Here is a 19,140-nt window from a genome sequence, read left to right as displayed (position 1 = left end):
TCTGAAAAGACCCTGATGTTGGGAAAGATTGAAGGCAGGAGGAAAAGGGGATGACAGAGGATGAGATGGTTAGATGGCATCACCAACTCAATGGACATGAGTTTGGGTAAACTCCGGGAGTTGGTGATGGACAGGGAGGCCTGGTATGCTGCAGTTCATGGGGTTGCAAAGAGTTGTACACGACTGAGCAACTGAACTGACTGACTGAACTAATGGTAGAAAGCAAAGAAGAGCTAAAGAGCCTCTCAATGAAGGTGAAAGAGGAGAGTGAAAAAAGCTGGCATAAAACTTAACATTCAAAAGATGAAGATCATGCATCTGGTCCCATCACTTCATGGCAAATAAATGTGGAAACATGGAAACAGTGACAGACTTTATTTTGGAGGCTCTAAAATGACTGCAGATGGTGACTGCAGCCATGAATTAAAAGACGCTTGCTCCTTGGAAGAAAAGTTATGGCCATCCTAGACAGCATATTAAAAAGCAAAGACATTACTCTGCTGACAAAGGTCTGTCTGGTCAAAGCTATGGCTTTTCCAGTAGTCATGAATGGATGTGAGGTTTGGACTATAAAGAAAACTGAGCACCGAAGAATTGATGCTTTTGAACTGTGTTTTGGAGAAGACTCTTGAGAGTCCCTTAGACTGCAAGGAGATCCTACCAGTCAATTCTAAAGAAAATCTTTCCTGAATATGCATTGGAAGGACTGATGCTGAGATTGAAACTCCAATTCTTTGGCCACCTGATGCGAAGAACTGACTCATTGGATAAGACCCTGATGCTGGGGAAGATTGAAGGCAGGAGGAGAATGGAGAAAGGAGAAGGCAGGAGATGACAGAGGATGAGATGGTTAGACAGCATCACCAACTCGATGGACATGAGTTTGAGCAAGCTCCAGGAGTTCACAATGGACTAGGAAACCTGGCGTGCTGCAGTCCATGGGATCACAAAGAGTCAGACAATTTGAGTGACTGAACTGAAGTGAACCCAACATGTAACAGTGCCTATGCTTAGCAGGTAGCAGGATCAGAAGATGAACCTTTGCCCCTTCAGAGTCCTTCAGTAATCAAGAACAGTAAAAACGAAAGGCTGATGCCCTAGAAATATATCCCTGCCCCTCCCTCGAATGGAAACCAACTGCTCTTATCTGAGTTTCAGGCTCAATCATAAAAGGAAAGAAAAAAATAAGAACTGACTAGAACTAGGTAGGACCCAAATGTCAGAAGACTTAACATCTAGTAGACACAGAGCCTCATTATGCACCCACTGTAATATATAAGCATGATAAATGACACACCCACCAGGACCACTACAGTTGATAATGGCTATGACAACAAAGCAAAGAGCTCATACAAGGACTGAAAGGAGTGTTGCCTTAATTTCAGGTCCAAATCATACCGCATTATTGGGTAAGCCATGAATATTCCTCCCTCTCTTAACCTGATTCCCTTCCTTTTACTTCAACCATCCTATATACCCAGCTGGGCTGAGAGGTTGACTTGCAAACTAAGTCTGCACTTTTCCATTCTTTGGTCACTGAGCAAAGCTTGTGCTCTACCAGTCTCACCATCAGTTTACTAATTAGTTGGGGGAATCTGAGTGGAAAAAGAACCTCCCCATCATCATAAGGGGTCTCACTCTGGGCCAGGACCCTGGAACAAGTCCAGGCAGCCAATTCCATGGCAAGCACAGCAGTTACATACACAAGAAACACAGACCCCAGAACCAGACTTCCTGGTTTGAAATCCCACTCCACTGCTTACTAGCTGTTTGATGGTACGCAACTACTAACCTCTATGATTCAGAGTCTTCAAGCATGAAATAAGAGGTAATAGCTCCTTCCTCCCCAGCAGGAAAACTGAAAATGCGTGCCAATGAAAATGGAAGTCTTCACCTTCCATTTCTATACACATACATTTTCAAAGTCAACAAATAGAATGTGCTTTGAGAGTTTCTTGCCCTACTTGACGTTAAGGAGACATTTGTCTACTTTGCTATTATTTATGGTAACCACACACATACTCCTTCTTCTAGGCCCCTCTTTCCTAAAGGGCAACCAAATAGCCAAGGGATGTAGCTACATGCACTGAATACATCACCATCAAAACAAGCATAGGAGCTGCCATCCCCCTGGGGATCCCCTAGGCTGTCCAATAAAAGAAGTATCAGAATTTGTGGAAAAGATAAATGGGTTAGGGTCCAGAAACAAAAGACCTAATAATCACCCAAGTGTGATTAAAATCCAAAGGTTCAGTCCTGCATATCTGTAGTCCCAGCTATTAGATGAAGACTTCAATTAAGAGCTTCAGCTCTCTGCAGTGCTTTTCATCTCTGTTTCCTCCCAGCTCATGGACCTGTCAGTGGTTTCAGGACCAAAGGACTCCTGGGAAGGACCACCTGCATCAAGACCATGCACTGCTTCTCTGAAGGATAGAGATCTGGATAAGACCCCACAGGTTTCAGGGACCCCATCCCCAGGGTTTGGTTCTCAAAGGTAGAAGTGGAGATATTCACAATAGGGCCAGGGCTGTGGTCAAATACACACTCTACTCCTGGCCATGTGTCCCAGGCAAAAGCAACACATGTTCCAGAATAACGTCCCCATTCATTTCATAAAAAAACAATAGTGTTTTGTACACACATGAAATTGGCCAAAACGAGGTACCAGGACATACAGGACCACACAGGGAGTGAAGGAGGGACAGAAAGAAAGACATGGTCGTAGACAGGGGGAAAGAGGGAGCCCAGGGAAGTTGGAACTCAGATGTTCACCTACGGAACATGGGAAAAGGTGGGCACATTATTGGAAGATGGCAAAGATGCAGGGCACTAAATAGATAAAGAAAATTGTTCACAAGCTGCTTGCTTGGTGGGGGGCAGGGGCGGGGGGGGGGGAGTTGCAGCTTATTTCAGAACTGACAGCGGATTCCTTAGTGGTTCTGAGGCCACTGGATAAGGTGGAGAGTGGGGAGCCCAGTCCCTTCTCCTGCTGGGCAGTGACTCTCCCTGAGCAACCTCCTTGCCTTCTGCTCCTTCTGCATCAGCTCTCAGGCTCCGGGGCTGGCTGGGCGGAGAGCAGCAAGGCAGGGAGACTCAGTTCCCCTGACACCAGGTCCCTTGGTACCCCTCCCAAGCCCACCCCTCCCAACCTCGCAACCCTACCGGCCCCAGGCTCCCAGGCACGCTCCCTCGATTTGTCCCTTGGTCCCCAAGAGAAGCAGACAGTGTTGCACCCGTGGTGGAATGTCAAAGCTCAGGGCGCTCACCAGACAAACAGGCGCGAGCAGAAGTTCGCCTTCTGCAGCAGGCTGGTCTTCACCTCCGCGGACACGGGCAGCATCTTGTCGGCCAAGGCGGACACAGACCGGGGTCTCCCTGCTCAGGCGGCGGTGGGGCTCCTGCCGCTCCTGGACGCGCCAGTGGGGATGCTGGAGACCGGCCGCCTCGCAGGTCCACTGGGCCGGAGCCTGAGAACACCTGCTTCTGAGAGTGGAGCGCCCTTTGTGCACCAGGTCCGCCTCCCAAGACTGAGCGGCCTCCAGGGTCCACCTCTGAAGCACCCGCTCTGTGCAGGTGCTGCCACAGGCATAGGATGGATGCAGTGTGTCACGTGTGGAGCTGCAGGACCAAGAGACACCCAGGTAGATGCTTCCAGAAGCCTCACGCAGGTGGGAGGCAAAGTTATCAGCTCTTTGATAAAGGCAGCAGGCTGACTGTGAGGCACAAACAGCCCAGCTCCCAGGAGCGCACCTGGCCGCAAACTCTGGGGAAGTTTCTGCTCTGAGCCCAGTCACTCACCCAGAAGGTGGAGAAGGGAGGCTCGGCCCCGCCCATCTCTGCTGCTCAGAGGCTCCCCATGGGCTGCAGAGGAAACCTGGAGAAAGCCAGCAGAAGGAGATAGCAGCCTCCTCTCTGGGCCATCTGCCCTCATCAAGACCAAATAAGGGCGCTGTGGGAAGTTCTCCAACTGTAATGAAGCAGAACCCAGTGGGGCCTTCCTGGGATAGATCCTACCCCTACCCCATGCCCTCTGCCTGTCTCCTGTTTGTAGAAAATCTTTAGTCTCCCAGGCCTTATCTGAATTACAAAAGGCTGGCTCAAGAATTAATAGCTGGAAAAATGTGAACACGTAAAAAAAAAAAAAAAAATCCTTTATCAATAGATTAGCCATACGGCAGTCACAAGATCTTTAGTTCTTCCCAGAAGGCTACAGAGAATATGTTTGGTGCACATTCCCGAGTTGTTTTGCAGATGCTAAAAAGTCCACCAGGTGGAAGAAGTTAACTGCATGATGACCATGATAAACTGGAACCTAAGGATTTATGATGATAACCCCTGTTGCATTACCGTGCTCCTCAACATCAAGCAGAGAATAGTGCGTGAGCTAAATCAAGTACTCTCCACTCTCTCCCCTAGTCTGCCTTTAAAAAACCTCCCCTGAAATCCACTGGGGAGTTCCAGCCTTCTAAGCACAAGCATCCTTATTCCTTGCTTGGCCCTTGAAATAAACCTTTCTCTGCTCAGAACGCCAACATTTCAGTTCATATCACCTCAGTGTACATTGGGCACAAGACCTTGGTTGGCCAATACAAACCAGGCACCAAACATTTGACGATGGCCAACAACAGGCTTTAGCACATATTATGTTTGTAGAGCTATAAGACTTAAACAAAGGTAACAGAAGATTAGAAGACTTCAAATGATTTTGAAACATGAATTCATGCTGTCATTAGAGATCACCACAACATGTGAGGTGTCTTGCATCTCACAGGTTACATTGTGGGGGGACCTCTGTGAGCTTTTTGCTGCCCTCTTTGAAGAGGAATTTGGGACAGAGAGATTGCCTTATGATTTCTTTCATCATGAGCTCATGGCCTGCCTAGTGGAGTAATAGGGACAATATGTTACAGAATACAGGTTATGTTCATTTGTGGCAAACTTAATTCACTTTTAACTTCCACAATGCCCTATTCAAGAAGGTATTATCTCTATTTTACAGATGAGAAAGATGAGGCTCAAGGACAGCATTCTCCAAGATTTTTGAATCAGTAAATGATGAATTTTGATTTGGATTCAAGTAAAAGTCCAGAATGACTGTCTCACTGTTGGATGATCAGTGTGTGAAAAGTGTCTGGAATATGCTATCTGAATGAATCAATGCTGTAGGACTGAGAATAAAATCTTGGGCTCTCACTCATAAGTGATAAGTTATTTGTGTGGCCATCTTACCAGCTCAGCAGCTTCTCTTCCCTTTCATTCTAAATGAAGAAAGATCAAAGTTTGTGGTGCTTATAATAAGATCACCTCATTATTCTTTGATAATTTCCCATGTACCTTGGCTAAAATGGTGTTAGTAATAATGACTTTTAGCTTCAGTTATGCAAGGTGAATATGTCCTGCAGAACTAGTGTACAGTAATTTGGTTACAGTTGACAGTACAGTACTGTGCCCTTTTCATTTGCTGGGAGAGTAGAGTTTGGGAGTTCTCAACATACAAGAGAGAAAAAATTAAATGATTAAGATGTGAAGTGATAGATATATTGATTGGCTTGGTATGATGAGCATTTCACAATGTATATGTATGTCAAGTCATCAAGTTGTACATCTAAATATATACAATTTTTGATCATCAATTAGACCTCAATAAAGCTGAAGGAGAAATTAATTTTAAAGAAACCTTAATGTATTCAAATATTTTTTATAAATCAAACATATAAGAATGGCAAACTGTTGATAATTTTCTATTGATGGGCATGCTGGTGGTTTATTATACTATTTTCTTGATATTTCATGCATGTTTGAAGTTTTCTATTGAAAAAAAGAAGACAAAGCTGAAAATTGTCAACTTCCAATTACCCATGTTTCTGGTGTTAACTCTTTCTCAGATAACGCAATCAAACAACCTAAATAATCACTCCTCACTTGATTTCCAGTTCTCTTTGGAATTCTCTACATTTTTCCATCCCTATAAATGTTCAGCTACTAGTTCTACTTCAAAGATCAATAAATTGCTTGCTGAAGTTGGAAGTCTAGTGACTTCTCTTGTCACACTTCCCCAGACTGTTCTCTCTGGTCCCCACAACTGTCTCAAGACCATAATTAGTGTCTCCAAACTGTCAAATACACTCAGTCCCTACAGCTTCTGCTGTATTTTTTTTTAATTAAGATTTTTTGAAACTTCTTAGCATTCTTTTCTGAACATACACTACTATGATATTTAGAAGAAATGTTCAAATCCAGTGTTACAGTGTTCAGAGGACTGGCTCTGGAGCCAAGGGACCAGAGCTCTAGATGCCTCACTCATCCTGCTTCCAACAGGCTTACTGTCAGCCTCAGAATTTCTGAGATTATTTTGTAAAAACTAAAACAAATACAAATACAACTCTGTTTGTTTTGAAATGACTATACTACTAAGTGCAATCAACAGACTCAATGCAATCCCTGTCAAATTACCAATGGCACTTTTCACAGAACTAGAACAGAAAAATTCACAATTCATACAGAGACATAAAAGACCTTGAATATCCAAAACTGTCTTCAGAAAGAAGAATGGAGCTGGAGGAATCAACCTTCCTGACTTCAGACTAAACTACAAAGCTATAGTAATCAAGACAGTATGATACTGGCACAAAAATGGGTGAATTTAACTCAGATGACCATTATAACTACTACTGCAGGCAGGAATCCCTCAGAAGAAATGGAGTGGCCATCATGGTCAACAAAAGAGTCCAAAATGTAGTACTCGGATGCAATCTCAAAAATGACAGAATGGTCTCTGTTCGTTTCCAAGGCAAACCATTCAATATCACAGTAATCCAAGACTATGCCCCAACCAGTAATGCTGAAGAAGCTGAATTTGAACGGTTCTATGAAGACCTACAAGACCTTTTAGAACTAACACCCAAAAAAGATGTCCTTTTCATTATAGGGGACTGGAATGCAAAAGTAGGAAGTCAAGAAACACCTGGAGTAACAGGCAAATTTGGCCTTGGAATATGGAATGAAGCAGGGCAAAGACTAATAGAGTTTTGCCAAGAAAATGCACTGGTCATAACAAACACCCTCTTCCAACAACACAAGAGAAGACTCTATACATGGACATCCCTGGATGGTCAACACTGAAATCAGATTGATTATATTCTTTGCAGCCAAAGGTGGAGAAGCTCTATACAGTCAGCAAAAACAAGACCAGGAGCTGACTGTGGCTCAGATCATGAACTCCTTATTGCCAAATTCAGACTTAAATTGAAGAAAGTAGGGAAAACCACTAGAAAATTCAGGTATGACCTAAATCAAATCCCTTATGATTATACAGTGGAAGTGAGAAATAGATTTAAGGGCCTAGATCTGATAGATAGAATGCCTGATGAACTATGGAATGAGGTTCATGACATTGTACAGGAGACAGGGATCAAGACCATCCCCATGGAAAAGAAATGTGAAAAAGCAAAATGGCTGTCTGGGGAGGCCTTACAAATAGCTGTGAAAAGAAGAAAAGCAAAAAGCAAAGGAGAAAAGGAAAGATATAAACATCTGAATGCAAAGTTCCAAAGAATAGCAAGAAGAGATAAGAAAGCCTTCTTCAGTGATCAATGCAAAGTAATAGAGGAAAACAACAGAATGGGAAAGACTAGGGATCTCTTCAAGAAAATCAGAGATACCAAAGGAACATTTCATGCAAACATGGGCCCGATAAAGGACAGAAATAGTATGGACTTAACAGAAGCAGAAGATATTAAGAAGAGATGGCAAGAATACACAGAAGAACTGTACAAAAAAGATCTTCATGACCCAGATAATCACGATGGTGTGATCACTGACCTAGAGCCAGACATCCTGGAATGTGAAGTCAAGTGGGCCTTAGAAAGCATCACTACGAACAAAGCTAGTGGAGGTGATGGAATTCCAGTGGAGCTATTTCAAATCCTGCAAGATGATGCTGTGAAAATGCTGCACTCAATATGCCAGCAAATTTGGAAAACTCAGCAATGGCCACAGGACTGGAAAAGGTCAGTTTTCATTCCAATCCCAAAGAAAGGCAATGCCAAAGTGTGCTCCAACTACCGCATAATTGCACTCATCTCACATGCTAGTAAAGTAATGCTCAAAATTCTCCAATCCAGATTTCAGCAACATGTGAACCGTAAACTTCCTGACTTTCAAGCTGGTTTTAGAAAAGGCAGAGGAACGAGATATCAAATTGCCAACATCTGTGGGATCATGGAAAAAGCAGGAGACTTCCAGAAAAACATCTATTTCTGCTCTATTGACTATGCCAAGGGCTTTGACTATGTGGATCGCAATAAACTGTGGAAAATTCTGAAAGAGATGGGAATACCAGACCACCTGATCTGCCTCTTGAGAGATTTGTATGCAGGTCAGGAAGCAACAGTTAGAACTGGACATGGAACAACACACTGATTCCAAATAGGAAAAGGAGTTCGTTAAGACTGTATATTGTCACCCTGTTTATTGAACTTATATGCAGAGTACATCATGAGAATCGCTGGACTGAAAGAATCACAAGCTGGAATCAAGATTGCTGGGAGAAATATCAATCACGTCAGATATGCAGATGACACCACCCTTATGGCAGAAAGTGAAGAGGTACTCAAAAGCCTCTTGATGAAAGTGAAAGTGGTGAGTGAAAAAGTTGGCTTAAAGCTGAACATTCAGAAAATGAAGATCATGGCATCCAGTCCCATCACTTCATGGGAAATAGATGGGGAAACAGTGGAAACAGTGTCAGACTTTATTTGGGGGGCTCCAAAATCACTGCAGATGGTGACTGTGGCCATGAAATTAAAAGACGCTTATTCCTTGGAAGGAAAGTTATGTCCAACCTAGATAGCATATTCAAAAGCAGAGACATTAGTTTGCCAACAAAGGTTCGTCTAGTCAAGGCTATGATTTTTCCTGTGGTCTTGTACGGCTGTGAGAGTTGGACTGTAAAGAAGGCTGAGTGCCAAAGTATTGATGCTTTTGAACTGTGGTGTTGGAGAAGACTCTTGAGAGTCCCTTGGACTGCAAGGAGATCCAACCAGTCCATTCTGAAGGAGATCAGCCCTGGGATTTCTTTGGAAGGAATGCTGCTGAAGCTGAAACTCCAGTACTTTGGCCACCTCATGCAAAGAGTTGACTCATTGGAAAATACTCAGATGCTGGGAGAGATTGGGGGCAAGAGGAGAAGGGGACGAAAGAGGATGAGATGGCTGGATGGCATCACTGACTCGATGGACGTGAGTCTCAGTGAACTCCGGGAGTTGGTGTTGGACAGGGAGGCCTGGCATGCTGCAATTCATGGGGTCACAAAGAGTCGGACACGACTGAGTGACTGATCTGATCTGATTTGGAACAAGATAGAGATGAACCCACCCACCTATGGGTACCTAATTTTTGACAAAGGAAGGAAGAATATACAATGGGGCAAAGACAGCCACTTCAATAAGTGGTGCTGGAAAAACTGGACAGCTACAGGCAAAAGAATGAATTTAGAACACTACCTTAAACCATACACAAAGATAAACTCAAAGTGGATTAAAGACCTAAATGTAAGACCAGAAACTATTAAACTCTTAGAGGAGAACATAGGCAGAGCATTTGATGACATAAATCAAAGCAAGATCTCCTACCCACCTCCAAGAATAATGGAAATAATAACAAAAGTAAACAAGTGCAGCCTAATTAAATTTAAAAGCTTTTGCACAGCAAAGGAAACTACAAAGTGAAAAGACAACCCTCAGAATGGCAGAAAATAATAGCAAAGGAAACAACTGATAAAGAATTCATTTCTAAAATATACAAGCAGCTCATACATCTCAATACCAGAAAAGCAAACAACCTAATCAAAAAGTGGAAAAGGGACCTGAAGAGACATTTCTCCAAAGACGACATACAGATGGGTAACAGGCACACGAAGATGCTCAACATCACTCATTATTGGACAAATGCAAATCAAAACTACAAGAAGTTACCACCTCACACGAGTCAGAGTGCCCATCATCAAAAAGTCTACAAACAATGGATGCTGGAGAGGGTATGGAGAGAGGGGAATATTCTTGTAATATAAACTGATACAGTCATGATGGAAGACAGTATGGAGACTCCTTAAAAAGCTAGGCATAAAACCACCATATGACCCAGCAATCCCACTCCTAGGCATATACCCAGAGGAAATAAAAACTGAAAAAGACACACGTACCCAAATGTTCAATGCAGCACTGTTTACAACAGCGAGAACATGGAGGCAACCTGGATGTCCATCAACATATAAATGGATAGAGAAGCTGTGGTACATATATATACAATGAACTACTGCTGCTGCTGCTGCTGCTGCTAAGTTGCTTCAGTCATGTCCAACTCTGTGCGACCCCAGAGACGACAGCCCACCAGGCTTCCCAGTCCCTGGGATTCTCCAGGCAAGAACACTGGAGTGGGTTGCCATTTCCTTCTCCAATACTCAGCCATGAAAAGGAACAGATTTGAATCTGCTCTAATGAGGTGGATGAAACTAGAGCCTATTATGCAGAGTGAAGTAAGTCAGAAAGAGGAATATAAATATTGTATACTGACACATATATATGGAATCTGAAGAGATGGCACTGATGAATTTATTTTCAGTGCAGCAATGGAGAAACACACATAGAGAACAGACCTATGGATAGAATGGGAGGAGAGGAGGGAGAAGGGGAGATGTATGGAGAAAGTAACATAGACATTCACAATGCCATATGTAAAATAGGTAGCCAATGAGAATTTGCTGTATGACTCAGGGACCTCAAACATGGGCTCTGAGAAAGGCTGAAGGGTGAGGTGGGGAGGAAGATGGGAGGGAGATGCAGGAGGGAGGGGACATGGGTATACCTATGGCTGATTCTTGTTGATGTTGATGATGTTGTTGATGATGACAGAAAACTACAAAATTCTATAAAGCAATTACCTTTCAATTAAAAAACAACAAAAAACTTTTTGTTTTGAACAGGTGTTCAGTGAATGACTTTCAGGCGCAGGACCACTAGGCCAGACACAGAGCTTACAACATGGGGGAGATGTCATAAGACCTCTATCTGAACTTGTTTACTGAGCTGAAATTGTTCAATACTACAACTAAAAGAACAATAACAAGTGAGGGAAAGGATGTACAGAAACTGGAATTCTCATATATCGCTGGTGGGAATGTAAAATGGTACAATCACAAAGTTACCACATAACCCAGAAATTCTGCTAATAGTTATCTATCCAGGATAAATGAAAACATATGTCCACATGAAAACTTAGTTACTAATGCTATAACACAATTATTCATGAAAAGGTAATAATTAGGGGTGTTAGGGGTGGGAGGAAGCAAGTGTACACCACCTAATGAATGGATAAATAAAATCTGGTATTACATGCAATAGGATATTATTTGTAAAGATAGATACATGTATGTATGCCACAACATGGATGAACATTGAATATATTATGCTGAGTTAATGAAACCAGCCATTGACAAAACAACATCTAAGGAGAAATTCAATCTTGTTGGACTTGATGACTCAAATAATTTTCCAAATAAACCTCATGGATCATGGGGGAAATCTGTATCTGTGCAAACTATAAATTATTATATGGTCTACAGCAGAAGTCCCCAACCCCTGATCTATGGCCTGTCAGGAACCAGGCCACAGAGCAAGAGGTGAGCAATGGGCGAGGAAGAGAAGCTTGATGGGTATTTAGAGCCACTTCTCATCACTCACATTGCCATCTGATCTCCACCTCCTGTCTGATTAGCAGCAGCATTAGATTCTCATAGAAGCATGAACCCTACTGTGAACTGCTCATGTGAGGGATCTAGGTTGAGCACTCCTTATGAGAATCTAATACCTTATGATCTGAGGTGGAGCTAAAGTGATGACGCTAGCACTGGGGAGCACCTGCAAGTACCATTATCATTAGCAGAGAGGTTGACAGCAGAGGGGCTGTAATAAGCCAATTGCTTGCAGACTCATATCAAGACCCTTTCAATGAGTGGCAAGTGACAAGCTGCATCTGTTGGCATGCTGTACAGTAGCACATGAGTTGGTACTTCAATTGCACAGCTGCATCTTGTGACAGGCTTTAAGGCAGAATCCGACACTAATTTTAGTGTGCACAAGGCCTGCCCATTACTTCCATCAGTGCCTCTTTCCTGCACTGCATACTGTCACAGTTTTGGTAAGCCCACAAGCTAACTTTAGCCAAAATGAGTAAAAAACAAACAGAGTCGGAGCTTCTTGGATAAGGGGGAGAGACCCAATGATGAGACAGCAAAACAGCCTAAGACTGCGAACAAAAGAAAAAGTCAATTAAGATAAAATATCAGGAGTTCTACTTCAATTACAGGTTAAGTGCAACACATGTATTTGCAACCAGTTATGCAATGAAGCCATGAAACCGTCACAACTGTTGTCACATGGAAAACAAGCACCCTGCATTGAAAGACAAGCCTTTGGAGTTTTTCAAAAGGAAATATGTGAACACGAAGAACAGAAGCAATTAGTGATGGCCACAACCTCATCAAATGTGTCTGCACTGAGAGCATCATTCTTGGTGGTGAACATCATTGCTAAAGTTAAAAAGTCCTTCACTCTTACTGAAGAGTCAGTCCTGCCTGGTGCTGAGGACAGCTTTCATGAACTTTTAGGAGAGGCTCAGTTCAAAAGGTGGCACCTTTCCCTCTTTTGGCTAGATGAATTCATCTAGACCATAGCTAGATTGAGACACAATTGTAGGAAAGATTAATCAGTCACCGTGGTATGCAATCCAACTGAACAAGTCTACTGATGTTGACAAAAAGGCAACAATGCTTGATTCCATGAGCTATAGTTTCAGGAGGATGTGCATGAGGATATGTTGTGTGCACTTTTGTTGCCAACCAATACCACAGCTACAGAACTATTTAAGTCTTTGAAATTACATATCAGGAAAACTGAATTGGTCATTTTGTGTTGTTCTGTGCACACAGTGGTTGCCATGACTGGATGGCTTTCTTGTTTCACTACTTGGGTCAAAGAAATCACTTTTAAATGTTAGTCCATATACACTGTTATCCATAGAGAAATGCTGGCTAGCTGAAACAATGTTCCCAGGATATGACTAAATTATCAACTACATCACAGTGCATGCCCTTAGCTCACATCTGTTCATGCAGTTCTGTGAGGAGATGGATGCAGAGCACACACATTTCTTATGCACAAAAAAGTGAGAAGACTTTCTAAAGGTAGATCACTGGCCAGAGTTTTTGAGGTTCAAGAGATGCTCCAGAGATTTCTGGCAGCACTTTACAGTGACACAGAAGGGATTGCAAACCTTGCTTACCTGTGTGACATACTCAACCTTCTCAATGAACTCAATTTATCTATCACTTTGGGGGAGAAGGACAACTGTGTTTAAGTCAGCAGATAAAGTGGCTGCATTTAATGCCGAACTGGAATTATGGAGGTAACAAGTGAACACTGGGGTTTTGACATGTTTCAAATATTAACGGAGATTTTGAAAGAGACTGAGCCAGGGCCTTCTTCATCCTGGCGGTGTGTGATCACCTATTTCAGCTTTCGAAAGAGTTTGAGCATTACTTCCCAACCACAAAACACTCTTGAACTGGGAAGGAATAGATCTGTGATCCATTTGCAAATAAGCCAGGTGAATCGACTTTATCTGTTGTAAGAGAGGATCACCTTCTTGAGATTGTAAATGATGATGATCTAAAAAGTATGTTTGAAACAATTTCAAATATCTATATGTTCTAGATTAAAGACAGAATATCCTGAGATTGCCACAAAGCACTGAAAAGTCTGCTTCCATATTCAACAAGCTATCTTTGGGAAGCAGGCTTTTCTGCAGTGACAGCAACCAAAATGTGATTGCAGAGTAGATTGGACATAAACAGCACACTTCAGGCATCAGTCTCTCCCATCACCCCAAAATGAGACTATCTAGTTGCAGAAAAACAAGCTCAGGGCTCCCACTGATTCTGCAGTATGGTGAGTTGTATAATTATTTCATTTTATAGTCACAACATAATAATAAAAGAAGTAAGTACACAATAAATGTAATGAGCTTGAATCATCTCAAAACCATCCCACTCTCCCCGGTCCATGGAAAAACTGTCTTTCATGAAACTGGTCCCTAGTGCCAAAAAGGTTGGAGACCACTGGTCTACAGGATCTCTGATATATGGTCAAAGCTGTGTTAAATCTGCAGCAGGTTTAACAACAGAACTCAAATGGCTCGGGTGGGATAAGGCTGGTCCTCAAGCATTTTTCTATCAAGACATACATGACAAATGGGATTCACAATTTAAACATAATCCTGTGGGTATCCATAGCTCTGAATATGCTGACAATCTCTGTATCACTCCTCCTTCTAGTAATATAACTACCTTTGTAAACTCAGGGCTGGGCATCCAACTGAAATCTAGCCAATCATAATATGTCATGTCAATATGCAAGGGATTGGCCCACAGATAACCTCATGGCTAACCAGACCAACTGGATTTCTTCCTTGAGAATGTTGAGCTGGGGGTAATTTTTGTTTTCTTTTTTGCTGGAGCTAGAAAGAGAACACCTCTCTTTCCTTTCTAATGAGGGAGTTTTAAGGACATGACACATGAGTGGTAACCATGTGCCCCATTTATTTACATGGAGAGCCTGAAAGAGTAAAGCAGGTACTCAGGGAAAGCCATACAGTCAACAACTATTTATTGAATACCTACTATTCCAGAAACTAGGGATACATTAGTGAACAGGATAATTGGTACAAAGCAGAGTCTCAGTGACATCAAGTCCCTAGGGCTCCTGAGGCTAACAGGATCCCTCCTTGGATGGTGTGACCTGCTGGAGCAGAAGCTGTTACTTTCTAGCTCATGTCCTCTGACTCTTCTCCAGGACTAAAGAGCTCACTGTTTCTCAGCAACTCTCCACTTAGGGCCTCTTTCTAGCTATGGAACCACACTGGGGCCATATGCAAAGCAAGTAAAAAACCTTGGATTCAGCCCTTAACCAGTGATGGATGGGGAGTGGGTAGATAAATGCCCCAGTGCCCTTGCCTGTCAGCTGGAATAATTCTGTCTCCCAGGGTGACTCTGAGGGAAGGAACCCAGTTACAAAAGCAGTAACTTTCTTGATAACACACATTTTATTGGTTTCCTTCTCTTTTTTGTCTCACTTATCCACTCCATACATGTGTTTTCCTAGGATCACTTCTAAAATAAACCACTTTCATGCAAATGTTTGCCTCACGGTCTGCTACTGGGGGAACCCAAACTATGACACCTATGAGGAACATCCTTCCAATTAAGAAAACTACATTCACTCCCTTGAACCCATGAAAATCCTTACTAATATTATAAACCCTGGGTTGTCAAATACAGTAACACTATTCACATAATGATTTTGAGGACTTTAAATGCATCTGGTCCAAATTGAGGTGTGCTCTAACTGTACAATCGGAGAAGGCAATGGCACCCCACTCCAGTACTCTTGCCTGGAAAATCCCATGGGTGGAGGAGCCTGATAGGCTGCAGTCCATGGGGTCGCTAAGAGTCAGACACGACTGAGCGACTTCACTTTCAGTTTTCACTTTCATGCTTTGGAGAAGGAAATGGCAACCCACTCCAGTGATCTTGCCTGGAGAATCCCAGGGACAGGGGAGCCTGGTGGGCTGCCGTCTATGGGGTCGCACAGAGTCGGACACGACTGAAGTGACTTAGCAGTTAACTGTACAATACACTACAGATTTCAAAGATAGCATAAAACTCTTTTTCGTCTCAATGATTTTTTTCCTGTTATTACATGCTGATATATTTTTGACACATAGTTTCAAAAAGGTCTTACTAATATTACTTTCACTTGTACCTTTTAACTTTTTCACATGGTTATTGCAAATTTAAATTCATAGATGTGGGTCACTATATACTTCTGTGGACAGCACTGCTGTAACCAATGGACAGAATTTAACACCACAAATTTCTCTCCCACTTAAGAGAGAGAGTAAATAAGGATCATGTTAGTATTCAAATCTTAAATACGATCTAATTCATGAAAAGAAGTCACACTCACATTTCAGAACTTTGTTATTAATAATGAGTTACCTGTGTTACTTCCTACTGGCCCTCAGTCATATCTGCATCATTACATGATCATATAGAGCCCTGATGTAAAAACTGAAGCAAAACTGCTCAATGTGAGCCATTGACTTCTCTGGGGGCTCAGTGGTAAAGAATCTGCTTGCCAAGCAGGAGACTGAGGTTTGATCCTTGGGTCAGGAAAATCCCCTGGAGAAGGAAACAGCAACTTACTCCAGTATTCTTGCCTGGGAAAACCCATGGGTCAAGAGACCTGGCAGGCTATAGTCCACAGGGTCACGACTGAATGACTAAACCACATTAAGATATCATAATAAAAATGGGATCTTCAGTTATTTTGATTTAAGCCTTTTGGAAAACTAGTTCATTATTTAGATGTGTCCAGAAACTGCTAAGAGTTGGTAAAGGTGTCCTCAGAAAAGAATATACCTAAAAAGATGAAATCCCTGTTTTCATTAGGCTTACAATCTAGAAAAAGAGTAAGTAAAAAGAAAACTACAGCAAAGTAATGCAAATAATAAGATAATCAGTTAAGTTCATTTCCAACTCTGTGAGACCCCATGAATTGCAGCACGCCAGGCCTCCCTGTCCGTCACCAACTCCCGGAATCTATCCAAACCCATGTCCATCAAGTCAGTGATGCCATCCAGCTATCTCATCCTCTGTCATCCCCTTCTCATCCTGCCCCCAATCCTTCCCAGCATTAGGGTCTTTTCTAATGAGTCAGCTCTTCCCTTGAGGTGGCCAAAGTATTGGAGTTTCAGCTTCAACATCAGTACTTCCAATGAACACCCAGGACTGATCTCCTTTAGGATGGACTGGTTGGATCTTCTTGCAGTCCTAGGGACTCTCAAGAGTCTTCTCCAATATGAAAGTTCAAAAGCATCAATTCTTCAGTGCTCAGCTTTTTTTACCGTCCAACTCTCACATCCACACATGACCACTGGAAAAACCATAGCCTTGACTAGATGGACCTTTGTTGGCAGTGTAATGTCTCTGCTTTATAATATGCTGTCTAGGTTGGTCATAACTTTCCTTCCAAGGAGTAAGCATCTTTTAACTTCATGGCTGCAATCATCATCTGCAATAAGATAATATAAACATGCAAATATATTAATTCTCATCTATTAAATTAGCAACACTTTTAAAAAACAGGATCAGTTGAGTTCAGTTGCTCACTCGTGTCCAACTCTTTGTGACACCATGGACTGGAACACACCAAGCCTCCCTGTCCCTCGCCAGCTCCCAGAGTTTACCCAAACTCATGTCCATTGAGTTGCTGATGCCATACAACCATCTCATCCTCTGCCGTCCCCTTCTCCTCCCACCTTCAATCTTTCCCAGGATCAGGGTATTTTCAAATGAGTCAGTTCTTCACATCAGGTGGCCAAAGTATTGGAGTTTCAGCTTCAACATCAATCCTTCCAATGAACACTCAGGACTGATCTCCTTTAGGATGGACTAGTTGGATCTCCTTGAGGTACAAGGGAATTTCAAGAGTCTTTTCAAATATCACAGTTCAAAAGCATCAGTTCTTCAGTGCTCAGCTTTCTTTATAGTCCAACTCTCACATCCATACATGACTACTGGAAAAACCATAGCGTTTAGTAGATGGACATTTGTTGGCAAAGTAATGTCTCTGATTTTTAATATACTGTCTAGGTTGGTCATAACTTTCCTTACAAGGAGTAAGTGTCTTTTAATTTCAAGGCTGTAGTCACCATCTGAAGTGATTTTGGAACCCCCCCCAAATAAAGTCAGCCACTTTTTCCAGTTTCCCCATCTATTTGCCATGAAATGATGGGACTGGATGCCATGATCTTAGTTTTCTGAATGTTGAGCTTTAAGCCAACTTTTTCACTCTCCTCTTTCACTTTCATCAAGAGGCTCTTTAGTTCTTCTTCACTTTCTGTCATATGGTCATCTGCATATCTGATGTTACTGTTATTTCTCCCGGTAATCTTGATTCCAGCTTGTGCTTTATCCAGCCCACCCCACGCTAATTAAAAGTGTGATAGGCACTGTAATCTACAATTGGTAAACTATAAATTAGAATAGCCTTTTCAGATAATAATTTGACAATATTTGTTAAAAGCCTTAAATTGTTCACCTTCTTTTACCCAATAGGATTTTTACCTACAAGATGATGAAGGCAAAAAAGTCACTTACAGAAAACTGTTTATGCACAACTTTATATACAAATATTTCTCAGAGCAATGATTATTATTAAATTATAATAGAATTTAGAAACACCCTAACTTCCAAGTTTAGCAACAGCAACATGATTAAATAAATTATGAATTATTTTTAAACAAGTGCTTTTGAACACCTATCACACATCACATACCCTTCAAAGATCTAAGAATCAGTAGTTTAAAAAACATGTAAGGTTTATCTTCTCACATTGTTTACATTGAATTAGTAGGATATAGACAATAAACAAGTCAATGAATGAACAAGATAATATCTGAAGTGTTGACTCATTGGAAAAGACCCTGATGCTGGGAAAGATTGAGGGCAGGGGGTGAAGGGGACGACAGAGGATGAGATGGTTGAATGGCATCACCGACTCAATGGACATGAGTTTGGGTAAACTCCAGAAGTTGGTGATGGACAGGGAGGCCTGGTGTGCTGCGATTCATGGGGTCACAAAGAGTCGGACACAACTGAGTGACTAAACTGAACTGATGAAGAACAAGAAGTGAGAGTAGCTGGAGATGGCTGACAAGCCCTGATTTTAATTGGGTAGTCAAGAAGGCTACTCAGATGAGAAACAGCCAAAACATGAAAACCAAGGAGTCAGTCTTCTATAAACCTGGGAGCAAATAAATAAATAAATAAACCAAAAATGTAAAAAAATGAAAAACAGTCCTTGGTACTGGATAAGATAACTTAGGTGAGTGTAGATTTAAAAAAGGAAAGGGAGACTTCCTTTTGCTTCTGTCAGAGGAGGCAAACTGCCACCCCCAAGACTGGGGAGGCCCACAGGTGAACAGAGGAAGTTGAGGCTTCTCAGGGTGAAACCACCATGGGAG

At 42.2% G+C, this 19,140-nt stretch overlaps 1 protein-coding gene across 2 annotated transcripts in view; it reads right to left on the bottom strand.

Moving 5' to 3' along the window:
• The window catches only part of LOC102392665 (ATP-binding cassette sub-family C member 4), a 428,577-nt gene that overhangs the window by 181,253 nt on the left and 228,184 nt on the right, over window positions 1-19,140 (bottom strand). Inside the window, exon 1 of one of the 2 annotated variants that reach the window (XM_045162434.1) lies at window positions 3,267-3,761. The exons of the other annotated variant lie outside the window; for it this stretch is intronic. Within the exon in view, the coding sequence (XP_045018369.1) occupies window positions 3,267-3,340 (74 nt within the window). The 5' untranslated portion in view covers window positions 3,341-3,761. Of the gene's footprint in view, window positions 1-3,266; window positions 3,762-19,140 lie in introns of those variants that run through there. 2 annotated transcript variants of the gene reach the window in all.

Source organism: Bubalus bubalis, chromosome 13, assembly GCF_019923935.1.
Source record: "Bubalus bubalis isolate 160015118507 breed Murrah chromosome 13, NDDB_SH_1, whole genome shotgun sequence".
NCBI classification, from domain to species: domain Eukaryota; kingdom Metazoa; phylum Chordata; class Mammalia; order Artiodactyla; family Bovidae; genus Bubalus; species Bubalus bubalis.
The sequence above is the reverse complement of the archived record's forward strand: the minus strand, read 5'-3'. Positions and strand labels throughout refer to the sequence as shown.